The 16,193-nt window shown below is 44.5% G+C and overlaps 1 protein-coding gene across 1 annotated transcript; it reads left to right on the top strand.

Annotated features, from left to right (window-relative positions):
- The first annotated feature begins 353 nt into the window (after window positions 1–353).
- Window positions 354–4,785, top strand: LOC117846495 (SEC12-like protein 1). The gene is made up of 10 exons (XM_034727685.2): window positions 354–696; window positions 778–881; window positions 2,050–2,182; window positions 2,507–2,598; window positions 2,834–2,933; window positions 3,029–3,101; window positions 3,188–3,308; window positions 3,742–3,861; window positions 4,211–4,281; window positions 4,376–4,785. The coding sequence occupies exons 1-10, from the start codon at window positions 493–495 to the stop codon at window positions 4,552–4,554; spliced, it is 1,197 nt and encodes a 398-aa protein (XP_034583576.1). The 5' UTR covers window positions 354–492; the 3' UTR covers window positions 4,555–4,785.
- Window positions 4,786–16,193: the final 11,408 nt, after the last annotated feature.

A 16,193-nucleotide genomic window follows, 5' to 3' on the forward strand; every position in this document is an offset into this window, starting at 1 on the left:
CTTTTATCATTATTCATTCATCTGCCCAGATGCAATATTCATTCATCTGCCCAGATGCAATGATCTTTGAGTAATGTACTGCAAAGTCATCGAATTAACCTATGCAATATATTGCTCATGAGATGGCAACTTGGCAAGCATTGGAACCAAATAATTTTTCCCAATCATCCAAACTAAAACCAGCCTTAGTCAGATCAGACTGTCAGAGAGAACCAAAAAAATAAAAAAATAAATAAACATCCTCAGCTGGCGTTGACTAGCGCCCAAAGTCAGCGAATAACGAAGGAATATCCGGTGGGCCCACGCGCAATCCCCCATCTAAACACAATGATTTGGTTTGGTCGTCGCTTTCGCCGCCCTTCTCCCCCTCCCCTGTTCTCCATCCATCCCCACCTCCACCTCCGCCGCTTCTCGAGCTCGCCTCGCCCCCTCCCCTTTTAAACCCCTCCCACGAAATTTAAACCCTGCAGCTGCAGATTGCCACCACCAGACATGGGAAGCGGCGGCGGCGAGGAGGCTTCGGCTGCGGGGGGAGGGAAGGTGGCGTGCGCGGCGTGGATCCGGCGCCGGGACGAGAAGGCGGCGGCGGCGCGGGTGTTCGCGGCGCACGCCCGGGCGGGTGCGGCGGGCTCCCTTCCCGCGGTCGAGGTGCTCGGCTTCGACTCCAAGGAGTGCTCCCTCTCCCCCGAGCCCCTGGTGCGGAAGCGGCCCATCCATCCTCGGTTCGCTTGGCCAGGAATTGGCTATGTTTGACCTCAAGAGTCGGTTGCGTTGCAGGCGAGGGCCGTGCTCGGGGAGGGCGGCGCGGGCGACGCGCCGCACGGCATTGCGGTGCACCCCGCCGGCGATGAGCTCGTCTGCGCCACGGCCAAGGGCTGCAGGTGCGTCATTCTGCTCCTCCCCTTCATACTGGTTGTTGGTGCTGCTGCTTGTAGGTGGTGAAATTTTAAGGTGCGTGGGGAGAGGGCGTTTCTCTTGGAGATGGATTGGGTGGGTGTGGGATCGATTGCCCACTGCTCGCTCACGATTTCCGTTTTTTTTGTCCATTTAGGTTCTTTCGAGTGCAGTGTTCGACCGTGGTTCTGTGAATTGAAATTGCAATGATCTTCTTTGCCGATTGGTGGTACTTAGGGGTTGGGGGTGTGGAATTCAGATTGACTTAGATGGTTTCTCCGGTTAATTGCTCAAGTGATGGCTGATTTGCCACTTTAGGGAGGCTCAATTAAGGCTCTGTTTTGGAAACCCCTAGAGCATCCTCTAATCGGTTGTTGCTGAATTTTACTTGTACTGTAACATTATTATGGATAAAATGTTGTGCTGAATTGAGTATAATTTGGATGATTTTGAGTCACATTTTGTGGCACTAGATTTTAGAGAGATCAATTTATTGCTTGTGAAAGCACTGATATCTGGACACTCCTTGCAAGTGCTTTCTCAAAATTAGCATTCCTTATCAGTCTTTTGCAGTACCGCATTACCAAATGGTCAAACCTCAAAATCCTTAAATAGATTGATCTCAGATGCAATTGCGTAATGGATTTTCATGGAATTAGTTGGGATCATAAATTATTCATACACAATTCTCCTCCTGCTAGTTTAATTATGTAAGAAATGCATGGCTTGTAATCTGCGACATATAGGTAATGCTTACACTTTGAGTTTTTCAAGTTTTAGTAAATCTAGTATTGCTAGCAACATCTATGGATTTATAAGATCATGCGATACAAAATCATAGGTGAATGAAAAGTTATTGTAATTTATCCTTATAGCTATACACATTTTGTAACTTCATGTCATCTAATTGTGATTGGTCATCAATTTTACAACACACTGCTGGCTAATTTAAAGCAGGCTTAATTTAGTTAATGGCCTAGCATAAGTGCAATAGAAATATTCTTCCTCACTTTTCCTTGTTAATCAAGTCAGTTCACATTTATTTCTTTCTTTTTACTTTTGATTATATTGATATTGAAAACTTCTTTCTTCGCTTTTCTGCATACTCTTATCAATTCCATGACTTCATTATCATACCGTCTCTCGAAACTATAGGTTATTCAAACTGATTTTTGAAGAGTTCACCGTTCGCATTATTCCAAGAGATGCCCCACCTCTAGAATCTGTTGGACCACAGAAGTGTCTTGCTTTCAGCACAGATGGTGCCAAATTTGCCATTGGTGGAGAGGTATGGATTTGTATTATATTGATATCTGCATTTTGTGGGATCAAAGATTTTTTCTCAATTTTCTATTTCTTTTTTGCATTCCTATTGTTTGCTATACAGGCTAAGTAGAAAGTTGTCAGCAGTAAGATGTTTTTAATTACTCTGTTGCATTTAAAATCATTTTTTATACATGCTGTGAAGAATATTTCTTGCAACCGCTTCATTTTGTTGTAATCCTATTGTTCAATGCAGTGACCTGCCTGATAGCAATACTTTTATAGCTGAATCTCATACTCTCATACCATTGACTACTTATGGTTCTTGTTCTTTTGTACACCACTGTAGGATGGACATCTCAGAATATTCCATTGGCCAACCATGAATGTGCTCTTGGATGAGCCTAAAGCTCATAAGTCCTTCCGAGACATGGATATCAGGTTAGAACAAGCTTAAAGCATTACTTTTGTTTTTCATTTATTGTTCACCAAAGAATGCCAGAAATATCATCATTAGATTAACTAAATGTTTATGTAAATGGACACACTCACTAGAGCATAGAACTGATAATGTAGTTAGTGTACCAGAACCTTTACCTTAAGTGTTACTATTTCTGGTTACTGGTCACTTTAATCATCACCAACTGATACAATATTGGTGCCTTTTCTCTTTTAGCTTAGACTCGGAGTTTCTAGTTTCAACATCCATTGATGGATCTGCAAGAATATGGAAGATAGATGAGGGCACACCACTGGTTAATTTGACTCGATCCTCGGTATGCTACGATAGATTTCTAAAATTTACATTTACTTGTTAAAATGGTTGAAATTTTGACTCTTGTTTCCCCCTTTTTTCTTTGTATGCTTACAGGATGAGAAGATCGAGTGTTGTCGCTTTTCTAGAGATGGCATGAAGCCATTCCTGTTTTGCACAGTTGCAAAAGGTGCGCTTTTAATTGAACCTGAGAATTATGTGTATTCAGAATTTAAGACAGGCTGGTTTTGACTTCTGTGTTCATTCCTGGAGCAGGTTCCAAAGTTGTTACTGTTGTCTGGAACATAAGTGATTGGAAGAGAATTGGGTACAAAAGACTTCTGGGAAAGCCTATCTCCACACTTTCAGTAAGCTTGGACGGAAAGTATCTGGCATTGTGAGTGGATAAAATACTGCTTCTACTGTCATAATGAACTGCTGTTATGTGAGTCCATTTAGCATTTCTAGGGACATCTACACCTGCCAGGTGTGGAATTAACATACTTCAGACTTCAGCATTGCCTAGTTAACTCTTTCTTTTTCTCTTAAAGAATTTAGCCTATTTTTCAGTATGACTCTGCCTTCTTGTATATCTGATTATGTGTTCAACTCGAATATAATATGTTGACTTACAGTGATTGTCTCTGAAACATTAGTCATACAATCCGATAACAAGTGAATCTTGTTGGCAAGAGCATTATGTTACAATTCACAATGGAGAGGAAGTCATACTATCTAGTTTCGATTATCACTTCATAACTATGTGATATTTTGTTGCCATCTACATACAAATCTGTATCATTATTCACAAGGATCTGTATTTCTTTCAGAGGAAGCCATGATGGTGACTTCTGTGCTGTTGATGTAAAGAAAATGGAAGTTTCTCACTGGAGCAAGAAGGCTCATCTTGGTTCCCCAGTCACATCCATTGAGTTCTGTCCTACTGAAAGGTAACTATAGCTTGGTGCTGTATAGATTGGTAGTTTTGATGGGTATAAGTAAGGCATCCTTGTTTATTATTCATCACTAGGTAGGTGGCATAGTATAATGTCATGATTGCATACATGGCTTAAGTATGCTTACCAAGTATTTATTGTTTAGAAGCACCAACGAGTGCCTGAATCTTTAAGCCCTGTTCCAATATGTGGCCTTCAAATACTGTGTAGTTCAGCCTGAACAGACTGCAACTTAGTATGGATTTCTCCTGCTAGGTTGGCATGAACTCTAAAATACATTGAACTCACTTTTGTCATCCAAATTTAGGAATTTCTCCTAATACCATTACTGCTGATATTGCAGGGTTGTAATCTCCACATCCAATCAATGGGGAGCAGAGCTAACGAAACTGAACGTGCCTGCTGACTGGAAAGGTAAACATTACATGCCCAACTGCTATTTAGGCCTTCTGTCCTGTGATATGGGTTTGTAACCGATCTCCTGTTCCTGTTTCTTTTTCGTCGGCAGAATGGCAGGTCTGGCTCGTGCTCCTGGCTCTCTTCCTGGCATCTGCCGTTCTGTTCTACATGTTCTATGAGCGCTCGGACTCATTCTGGAAGTTCCCCATGGGGCGGCACCAGCCGGCCAAGCCCTGGAGCGTGCTGAAGGAGTCCCCTCCGGTCCCAGAGGACCAGACTCCATGGTGATGTTTTGCATTACACCATCCACGTTCAGGGATTCTTTCCGAAAGTTTGTGTCGAGTGTTGTTTATCTTTGACTGTTGTACCACTACGCTTTTCCTCTGATGATCTGACCACACAAGTCTGTAACCGCGTATTGTGATAAACTGATAATTCAGAACCAGGCGGTAGTAATCGAACACTTTCTGTATACGGGGACTTGCTATATGATTCTGGATTCTAATTTTGCTCAAAGCAGATCGTGAGTGTTGTGGTTTTGCTTCCTGTTGGTGGGAGGTCATTACTCATTAGTAAACGCTGGTGCCGTGCGCTCTTCCCCTTTGAATCTAACTTTTGCAGATAAGCATTTGCTGCCTAAGGGCTTGTTTGGATAGAAGAGTATTAGGGTGGAATGAAGGAGATTGAGTCTAAAATGAACTAATTTCTCCTCCAATCCCTCCCATTCCACTCCAATCCACTGTTACCCAAAGCTGATTTCGATGGAAACCTTAATGCAATCTGATAGAAGATGAATAAGCTGATTTCGATGGAAACCTTAATGCAATCTGATAGAAGATGAATTTCACGCAATAGTATATTGTATTCAGCTGAAAGCTGAGGTTACAATACATAGGACCCTATCAAAGACTACCTCAACCACCCGGACTTATGGAAATAGAATTACTCGTGTAGGCATGCTAGCTAGGCTACAGCCGTGGACACGACGGGGAGAGGAGAGGCTCGCTAACACTCGTTGCTTACGACAAAGGGTAGTTGCAATGCTCAACACTCGCAATAATATCATAACATGTGAAATGCTGACCTTATTTTGTCTACTATCTATTCTGAATTTCTTAGATCTCAGTGCTTCGAAAAGTGCTAGGTGCTAGGTTGGCGGTGAAAGTCCTAGCTCTTATGCGATTGTTTTGTCAAATAGAGAAATTTGACATATTAAACAAAGAATTTAACATTATAGACGACCATCCATGAGTTTTACAGCTATAATTTATTATCTTCCGTATCTAATTCCCCCACTTTCATATGTTATTAAATTAAGCCTTAAATGTTTTAAGTGGAAAAACGCCTAGGTAAAATACCTAGGGGCTAAGCGAGGTGGTGATGCTCTGCCTAGCGTGTAGATAGAGGTTGGCGTCACCTTTTGAAACAGGACAAACTCCCAAATTCTACATTCCAAAAATATATATTCGGAATCCTTGTAATACCTTTTTTTTTTTGGTCCTAACAGAGTACAATACAGTGTTAGAAATGATCGATAATGTGCGGTCTTTGCATAGCAGCGAAGAGGGAGTATAAACCAGAGTACGATGCAATGTTAGAAAATGATCGATGACGTGCAGTCTTTGCATAGCTGCGCAGCATCCCTGCGGTAATTGTAGTCGGACAACGAATGTCAAATCCACTCCCAATCAAGTTATCCCCGATTCTTGTCGAAAGATCAGGAGCAAACCCTCACGGGTTCCATCTCCGACAATGTTAAGCTTCTTCAGCGCCAGAATACAGAGGTTTTTGGGGCATCCATGGTGCCCCTCATCGACCTCTCCTTCTCATTCCTGACCAAGGTACTGCTCGGGAACCTGCACATCTTCCTCCCATGACTTGTGCAACGGGATCATCTTTGGCAGGACCCCATAGATCATGCTTATGACTCCCCAGACTTGTCAGAGTCGTTTGCTAATTTTCTCTATTCTTGTGGGTCAGATGTGTGAAACAACTGTGATAATAGGAAAATTAAATCTCTCTCTCTCTCTCTCTCTCTCTCTCTCTCTGTGTGTGTGTGTGTGTGTGTGTGTGTGTGTGTGTGTGTGTGTGTGTGTGTGATCTTTAAGACTCTCCGAACTTGTGAAGTCAGTTTGCTGATTTGCTCTGTTCTTATGTGTGTGGGATGTGAAACAACCGTGAGAATAGCAAAAAATTGTGTGCCCGCTCGTGTGTGCACGTGCGTGTGTGTGTGCGTGTGTGTGCGCGCGGGTGTGGCGCACAAGTGAGAGAGTGGAGTTAGGTGGCGCCATTTGAAACAGAGGACAAACTCCAAATCGTACTCTTTGATTTCAATAATAAAAATTCAGAGTTGCTATACAGAATTTCCCCCTCTCTAATACCTTTTTTTTTTCCCCTCCTAACAGAGTACGCAACAGTGCGTGTTAGAAATGATCAATAACAAACATGCTGTCTTAGCATAGTGGCAAAGAGGATAAAAATGGTTTTTACCAACTAGTAACTGGATAAGTAGTTAGCTTAGCTAGCAATTAGTTCAGCACGAGCTGTAATTAATACATTGTGCTGGATGGTTGATTTGGTTAGATGAAAACCGTGTGTTTTTTTAGGCCGGTTTGTTCAGCCTATAAAAGGATATGGAACCTCTTGGTAAAGTGTAACAAGGGAAATGGGATGTTCCAGCGGGTGGAGACGGCCTGGGTGTGGATGCCATATGGAAATGGAGATGGTAATGTGATACTAAATTTGCCGTAGGACACGGCGATAACACCTAATATGCCAGTTCACACCGCAAACACATGAATTGGCTGGGTACTATTATGAAATCATTGTATTTACCTGTAACACACTGCGACGATTATAATACTCATTTTTTCAATATGAGGAAAGAGAAGGTGGGGGGAGGAGAGATGACCATTTTGTCCTCGTCTTCAACCTCTGCCTCTCTTCTCTTCGAGTTTTGTCACCGGCGTGTTTAACCATGAGCATCGTAGGATGGCCGCCGGGTTGGATCTGGGGCGGCGAGTAGCGCATGCAGCTGGGGTGGATCGTGCGCAGATGCAGATGAGGGAGGGGTGGCACATGTGCCACAGGTGGGCAGGCGACTCGTGTAACACCTCGTGTTGTTGACACTCTAAAGATACCAATGAGAAGTGGTAATGATGTTTGGAGCAAAAAGAAAGAAATTTGACTCAAAGTCAAATCTGAGCTAAATTTAGCCAAAATTGCAATTTGGAGATTTAAATTTGGAAAAATTTAGCAAAAATATGAAGTTGAGGCTTGAGGAAGTTTAGAACTCAAGGGAATGAAATTGGGCATTAAATTAAGTCCCAAACTCCTCAAGAAATGCAATTGAAAACAATAAACAGATGAGTACTATTCATTATCCGAAAACAGGAAAATTCAACAAAATATTATGAGTATCCACTTTGGAAATTGATTCCTGCCATATTTTCCAAGTAAATAGACAGAAGCATCTGAACAGAAGTGGAATATAATCTTTGGACAAGTTTATTAGGGTGTTGTTGATCAGGAATAGTGAAGGAATAAAATTTAAATTGAGGCTCAAAGTCAGCACTCTGGCCCTTTTCGGCCTAACTACTGAACTGCACTTTTCCCAAGTCTGAAAACAGTAGCAAGTGGCTATGTTTGGAACAAAATTCAGAGAAAAATAGTGCAAGAGGTATAGGAGTTTATGTGCAAAATGGAATCCCTGTTAGTTGTAGAGCATGAATGGTTAGTGGTTGGACTATATGGGATGAGTTTGTGCCACTGAAAATGAATCAAAAGAAGGGTAAATGGCCATGAACAGGGCCTGTCGAACTGAATCAGGGAGTTCAGAACATTTTAGTTTTGCCCGAGAGAGAAACTCAAAAATGTCGACCTTGGGATATTTATCTCGGGTGAAAGCTTATATATGAATTAAAGTGCTTGAGTTTATCTCCAAGTTTGCTTAAAGGACTTTGGGACCGTCAAATTCAAAATCGGCCGTGTGAAAAGTCTGAATTTTCGGATGAAAGAAAGGGGGGGAGGGGGGGAAGAAAAACCAGCGTCTTCACCCGTCATCCAGCTCGGCGCCTAGGGCCACCTCCTCACCACGCAAGCCTACGACTAGGCCACGGTGTCGCCCATGCGTGCGGTGAATTTTCGCATATCTACCGCTCCCGCCGTCGCCTTTACCGTGCTGTTTTTACCGCCGCCAGTCGAGCTCCTGCCGCCAGGCAAAATTCCACCGCTTCACTGCCTCTCGCGCCGATTCCTTTCACCCACATCTCCACCAACACCTGCCTGACCACCGTGTCTACTCGTTGTCCCACTTCCCCACCGGCGAGCTCTTAGCCGCCGCTGTTTCTGTCCGTCGCCGCCAAGCTCCCTGCTCACGTTGAGCTCTCCCTTGCCGTCGCTTTCCTTCCTTGTGGTAAGCCGTGGGTAAGTTCTTAGGTCACTAGGAAGCTATAGAGGTAGTTAAAGAGCCGAGTGGTGCCGTTGCCGTGCTTGGCCACGGCCGGCCATCGGTCAAGCCGCCCGCCGCCGTGGAGAGGCTAGTTCCGACTGTCTTTCGGGGAGCCGCCGCCTCCCACGAGTGCGCTGAGGCTTGGGGATGTCTCACCAGCCCGGCCCCGTCGCCGGTGGGGCACCGGCCGTTGAGCCGCACCGCCCCCTGCCGCGCTCTGTTTTGGCGCGAGGTAGGAGAAGGAGCTGGCGCCGGGGGCCCGCACGTCAGAAGGAGAGAAGGGAAAGAGAAGGAGGGCGTGCGGCTGAAATCGAGCCGTAGAGAGGTCGCGGGCCGAGGCGCAGCGGAAGCCCAGGGAAAGTTGGGCCAGTCAACAGGCCGGGCGCCGGAGGGAGAAAGGAAAAAGAAAGGTGGGCCGGTGGGCCGGCAGAGGATTAGGAAAGAAGGAGGGAAGTGAAATCAGCCCAGTGGGCCCGGCAGTGAGAGAAGTGGCCGGCGGGTAAGAGAGAGAGGAGGAGAAAGTGGACCCGAGCTGCGGGCCCAGCACGAGTGAGAGAGGGTAGAGAGGAGGCGAGTAAGAAAAGTTGGGCCGGGGGTTTAGGGATAAATTTAGGTTTTCCTTTTAGTAGAGTAATAGATTAAATTCGTTTTTCACCATTTAAATCATAGAAATTTCTAGGAGTGTCCAAAATTAGTGAAACCAATTTTGTTAGCATTGTTTTATTTTCCTTTATGCATTAAAATTCTTATACCTTAGGAAAAATAATAAAATTTAGGTATTTGTTTAATGCCTTTTCATTAAGGTATTTAAATAAATACTTAACCTTTATTAAATGCATAAAATATGGAATAATATTTTCATATTCACAAATTATTACTAATCCATAGGAATTAAGTTTTGTGATTAGAAAATTATTATAATGCTTTTAAAAATAAAAGAAAAGGTCTAAGGTAGAATTAGTAAAGGAAAAAAATGGTGGGTTAATCTTTTCAGGTTTTTGTGTGTTGGCTTGCAACTTTATCATGAGAAGTTGTATAGCCACTTGTTGGCTTGCAACTTTATCATGAAGGAAGGTTGTATGGTCTTGTATTTGAAAAGTTGCATCACTAACCCATGCATGTACTTTATCATAGACACCGAAGCACCTGAAGGGGAATTCTTGGAATTATCAGAAGGACCTTTGGAAATTGAGGAGATTGTTGAATTGATCCCCTGTGAAGCTAGTCTGTCGGACAACGCTAACATTTTTATAGATCAAGGCAAGCCCCGGTGCATTTATACCTATCTACTTTGGAGTTATTATTTCATGTGTCCAATTATTGGTTAATTTCTATATGAACGCATTAAGTCTAGGAGTTGATTGAAATCTATTCTTGTGCATGATCCTACCTTGTTTTAAGGACATCTTTGCCACTTGTTCAATAATTAGTAATTAACCCATGCTTAGCAATGCTTAGATACTTTAAGTAACTTGGTTACCGAACCTTAAGGTAAATTGTTGGGTCATACATGCTAGATATGGAAAGTTACCTTGGAAGTTTTGAAAAGCTGACAGAAGCTAGAGATGTTAGTTCTGTCTGCTAGATTAATTTAGTTAAGGCCCGATCGTTGTCTTAACCTTTGATCAAGTGAATGTCACTTGGTTGCTTACTGGGTATGGGACCAGTAAAGCCCGGTAGGTTAGTAGACTCTCTGATCGGGAATATTTCGTACCCGTGCTTGACGCGCTGGAGATTGGCAGGGACGTAGCCTGAAACTCACATGGAGATCGGGCCAGACGTGGGGTCCCATGTGGGGGTGCGTCCCTGGGTTCGGGTAGTCTTATACCCAATCTTTGGGTATGCTAATCGAAAGGTCGTTATGTACGACCCGGACAGTTGTACATAGCTGGTGATCAGGGTGCTCTCCTGCAGGATGTAAATTGATCCGGATCGCCGCAATTCTCGGTTATGAATGCACTTGATCACTGTTAAGCATCGTAGTGTAATCTCATGAATGCAATGTCTTTCCAAATTAAATTATTTTGTGACTTAATTTCCTACTGTTTGCAAAAATATTTCTTTTTCATCATCTAGACTGGTTAGGTAATAACTCAATTGAATTAAAAGATAAAGTTAAGGTTTCACTTTTAGTAAGCTCTTTAGGAAAATGTGAGTCAGCCAGTACACTAAACAGCTTTCATGCAGTTCCAGAAAAGCTATTATATTGGTTAGTCGGGTTAGTCTTGCTGAGTACCCTGTACTCAGGGTTTTCCCCGTTGTTATTTCAGAGCCACAACAGGAGTCCGCCGAGGAAGAAGCTCCGAAGAACTAGGGTATTTTTACGAGTCTCGAAATACCCTAGAAATAAAACTTAGATGTTTATCTTTCACCTGGACCAATTTATATTTAAACTCTTAGAACCGCTCTAACCTGCACTATTAAGTTTGTTTCAAACTATGGTCTATAATAATTCGTACCCCGGTATGTATGTAAAAAAAGTAATGTTTGTTGATGCCTTCCCATCGAGGAAGCGATCCTGGTGTATGGCTATGAGACATGTCGTGGATCTTTCGAGGAGTCCTAGGGACACTCGACGGACTACCAAACTTATGCTGTTTTAGGTGCGTTTCGGATAATTGCTGTTCCGACAGCGATTAGGCGCACTTAAACCAGCTTAAGTTGGGCGGTTCCGCCTCAACTCGGCTCAGACGAGGATGGTCGAAGGAGGGGGAGGTGACGACTTGCGCCACCGTGGGCGGCCCTCCCTGCGAGTGGATGCGGCGGTGCTCCATGCCCAACCACTTCGATCTCAGCACGTTGGCGCCGGTGTTAGTGGGAGCTCGTGAAGAAGAAGAGGTGGAGAGGATAATACCTGACATGTTGGCCCCCACTTCTATGGATGGCAAAAAGGACATTGCCAACCTTGTCTCTCTCCAAAAATTAGAGAAATTCTTATTTTAATCGGTGCGGTGTGATTTAGCAAAGAGACCCATTTTCATAATGGTACCGGGCAAATTTGATGGATTGCGGTGTGCGCCAACATATTCTCTATTATTGCGGTGTCCATGAGCAAGTTTTGCTTAAATTTTTAATTGCCCCTGTTTCTTGTGTGTGTGTGTGAAACAATTGAGTGCAGAAAATAAAGGGAGGTGTGTCTATATGTATGTGTGAGGCACACAAATGAGAGAGTGGAAGTGAGCGGTTCATTTCTAACATGTTGTCTGGAACAAACACATCTTTCTCCTGGACTCTTGCATACTGGCTGGTCCTCTTTAGTCATCCTTAGGTGTCTTCTAGACTCCGGTAGAGAGTGGAAGTCTGATCATGTTGGCAATGCACATCTCTCTTCTTTTTAACCCAACCCTCTCCTCCCATTTTCACTTGGTCATCTTCCGGAACAACGTTGATGGAGGTGGCATGATAGTGACAACGGTTCACACATTCTCATAGAAAACTGAGGTTTGGAGCCACAGTGAGATTGATTGGAGTGAAGAAGAAAGGAAAGGGCTGTGGGAAAGATAGCGGCATCACGAGAGCTGAGTGACAATTCCAGCCTTTGCAGGTAACCGAGTACCTTGGTTGATGGCCTTTTGTACTTGATCTTGAGGAGGAACTAGATACTTTGGGTGGATGAGCAAGGGATGATCATCCGAGCACCTACAGTTCATGTGGATGAAGAAAATTATGTGCTCTTCATTGGTCAGTCCCAAGGGCTTGAACATTGCATTGTCGAAGAAGGTCACGAAGCTCCATCTCTGCTACCCAGTGAACATTTTCAAGGCCACCTGCACCGCATCACTGAGTGATGCAAATGATGATATCCTCTCAAAACTTTAGTGCCAAATCATGCTCTTAGACAATACATAGGGGCTATGAAATATCCACTTGGGTTCTTAAGGATAAGCAAGAATTGGTCCTCAAGCACAGAGTGAGCTATGTTTGACTTGTTGTGAAAGAATGGTTGACTACCATGTGCTCCCTATGCATCCATATTGCAATATGGTTTTCTTTGCTCAGCACCGGGATACTCAAATTATACATTCGACATTGACCGTGAGGAAGTGTGTGCTCCAGACACATTTCAATATGATTACAAGAAGAATACGCTGATATATTCCATACTTGTTGAGGTTATTTCTGGAAGTCATCCGTGCTCACAAATGAGCACCAGAAGTGTGGGAACTTTCAGCAAGAATTTCATCTTCCAAGTATGGTGCTCATAACGCAACACCGGTTGCTCCTCCCCAAAATGCAACATCGGCGACAGATGGATGCAGAGGGGAATTCATGTCATGGCTGCGAAGAGAGGATTTGGTTAGTGAAATGGAGAGGAGGAATGAGGGTTGGGGCTGGGGATTGGATCTGACTTGCAGCATCAGGGTTGGTGGGGGGCTCGTGGGGTTGGTAGGGTTGGGGACTGCTCTGACAACCTCAGTCACGCTGCACACCACTGCCTCCATGTCCAGCCGAGCCCACAAAGAGGTTGTGTGCCTTGGCCCATGGTGTCAGTCTCTCCTCTCTGTCCCCACGAGAAGCAAATCATATTCGGCTGGCTCTGACCGATGCCCACAAATCCTTCCACCCACTCCCCAAGCTGGTGCTACTAGTTGTCCCAGGTCACCACAGCTAACCTCGGATCAACATGGCACCCAAGCTGCGAACGCGCCTAGGGCTGGGAGCCAGGTCAGAGAACACATAGGGTCTATGAAATATCCATTTGGGTTCTTGAGGATAAGCAAGAATTGGTCCTCAAGCACAGAGTAAGCTATGTTTGAGTTGTTTGCGAAGTAGAATCGCACAGAAGTGGATGACTATTGTGTATGGTGTGGTTTATTTCATATTATATTGGTTTCAAAAACTGACATCCTATGATATTGACTGTCAGGAAGTGTGTGCTATCCACACTTTCCAACGTGGATCTATCAACATATATGTGCTCCCTACTTTTTTAAACATGATTATGATTAGAGGAGTCTCCTCCCTCTTCCATGTGGTTCACTTATGAGAGGATGACATTTGCAACGGCCGCAATGACAACGGAGCACACCTACTCATTCAAGGGCTCAATTGTCGCAAATGCCTCTATGGATCTCCGCTAGTATGTCTTTGCCGTCTTGCCATGAGACGCACTTCATGATGCGCCTCTTCTATAAAGCTTGTCTCCGATTAGAAGATAGTTCTTGCTGCGTCATAAGGCTTGCTCTGCTTCTATCTTGTCTGACGGTAACTTGTGCTCTTTGATGTAGTCGATGAAGGGGACTCTCTAGTCTACGTCGATCATCATGACCTCCCAATCTGGTGTGGTAGGATCTCGATCAGTGGTTGTTGATGGTGCCGGCTCCGTTATGGATGGCTTGTGTAGCTCATGGATGGAAACCCCTGCTGGAACTTGAGCACGAGTAGATCTAAGCTTGGATAGGACGTCCGCGACAATGTTGTTGTCGCGAACTACATGGTGGAACTCCAAAACAGAGAATTTGTTCTCTAGCTTGTGTACTTCTAGGCAATATGCATCCATGTTTTCCTTATGGCGGTCCTACTCGTCGTTGACTTGATTGATCACCATCAGTGAGTCGCCGTAGACCAGCAATTGCTTTATTCCTAGCGAGACTGCCAGATGGAGCCCGTGCAGAAGCGCCTTGTATTCAGCTTCGTTGTTGAACACTTCCTAGAAAATTTGCAGGACGTACTTGATTTGTTCGCCCTTGGGAGATATCAAGAGTACGCCTGCACCGATGCCCTTGAGCTTGAGTGATCCATCGAAATACATGACCTAGTGCTCTGGACGCTCTGCTAGCATTGGTAGTTGATTCTCGCGCCACTCTGCCATGAAATCGACTAGGGTCTGAGACTTGATTGTAGTCCTTGATTTGAATTCCAGGGACAATGCTTCGAGTTCTACTACCCACCTAGATATTCTTCTTGTTGCATACCGATTGCGGAGAATTTCTCCCAGGGGGAAGTCGGTGACAACAGAGATCTTGTGCTCCTGGAAGTAATGTCGTAACTTGTGCGAGGTGAGCAGTATTGCGTACAACAGCTTCTAGACCGGTGGATATATGGTCTTGGAATCTGACAGCACCTCGCTTACGAAGTAGACGGGTCTATGCACTTTGAATACATGGCCTGGTTCCGATCTTTCAACCACAATCGCCGTGACAACGTGAGTAGTTGCAGCGATGTAGAGCATCGAGTCTTCGTTAGGGTTTGGCGTCGTGAGGACCGGTGGCTTTGATAGGAAGTCCTTTAATTGTTGTAGGGCTTGATCTACCTCCTTGGTCCACTGAAACTTGTCTTACCGCTTGAGTAGTTTGAAGAAGGGTAGGCCCCATTCTCCAAGCCTTGAGATGAATCTGTTGAGGACTACCATGCATCCGTCAGCTTCTGGACGTCCTTGATGCGTGATGGGGCAAGCATGTTAGTGATGGCGGAGATCTTCTTGGGGTTAGCTTCAATGCCTCGGTCACTAATGATAACACATACGGCTGGCTCCGATTGAGGCCTACAAATCCTCCCACTCGCTCCCCGAGGCTAGTGCTACTGGTTGTCCCTGCTCACCATGGCTAACCCCTGATCAGCATGGCGCCCAGACCGCGAACGCGCCCAGGGTTGGGAGATGAATCGGAGGTGCATTCACCGAGCCCAGAGCACCGTATGTAAAAGTTACAAATTTTCTGATTTCCGCGTCCATACGTGAGCTGGCGCAAATAATCCTCGAATCATCCCTGCTGGCTCTATTACGAATAATCTTCAAGGATATTCGTGCTGGCTCTATATCATAGCGGCAGAGATGATTTATTCGTACATGCTCATTTATAGCAGGCACAAATGAACCAAAATGAATAAGGGTTTCTCTAGTAGTGTTTGGACGTCTGTGGCTCCCCTCCTCGACCCCTCCTTCTCTTCCTAACCAAGGCACTGCCCGAGAACTTGCACATCTTCCGAAGGAGATCATCTTTAGCATTGAGTAACATTCCAAATGTTGTACACTGTAGTATGATATTTGTGCACTTTGAAGATGTTTGAGCTGAAACTTGGGTAATAAAGATTCATTCGCACAAGAAGCAGGGAACTTGAGGGAGAACCATTTATAGTAAGCTGAGGGCCATGCAAGTTGTCCGGAGTTTAGCCTAGGCTCCGGCTGGTATGATCACCCTATGAGGAAGATCTACTTGGTGATCTGAAGATAGGAGTCACAAGTCATAGGTGTGGCCTTGATGAAGACCTTGTGTGATGAACATATTGTCTTACCAATGTAATTATTGTGTCCTGATTCAAATCCTTTCGTTATTTCTACTGTTATGGACTCATGCAATAGGCTCATCCTCTTTGGCCACGTCTTGGATGTCTCCAACATTCTAGACCCGTACATCATGTGCCATCGGAGCAATGGACAGCCATGTCTTGCTACGAGCTAGTGGCACGGTGAGTGCCCACCGTTCGATACTTACCCAACACTATTACGCATGGAAACATCTACCTGGCCTTTGATCCA

This window comes from Setaria viridis, chromosome 2, assembly GCF_005286985.2.
Source record: "Setaria viridis chromosome 2, Setaria_viridis_v4.0, whole genome shotgun sequence".
NCBI lineage: Eukaryota > Viridiplantae > Streptophyta > Magnoliopsida > Poales > Poaceae > Setaria > Setaria viridis.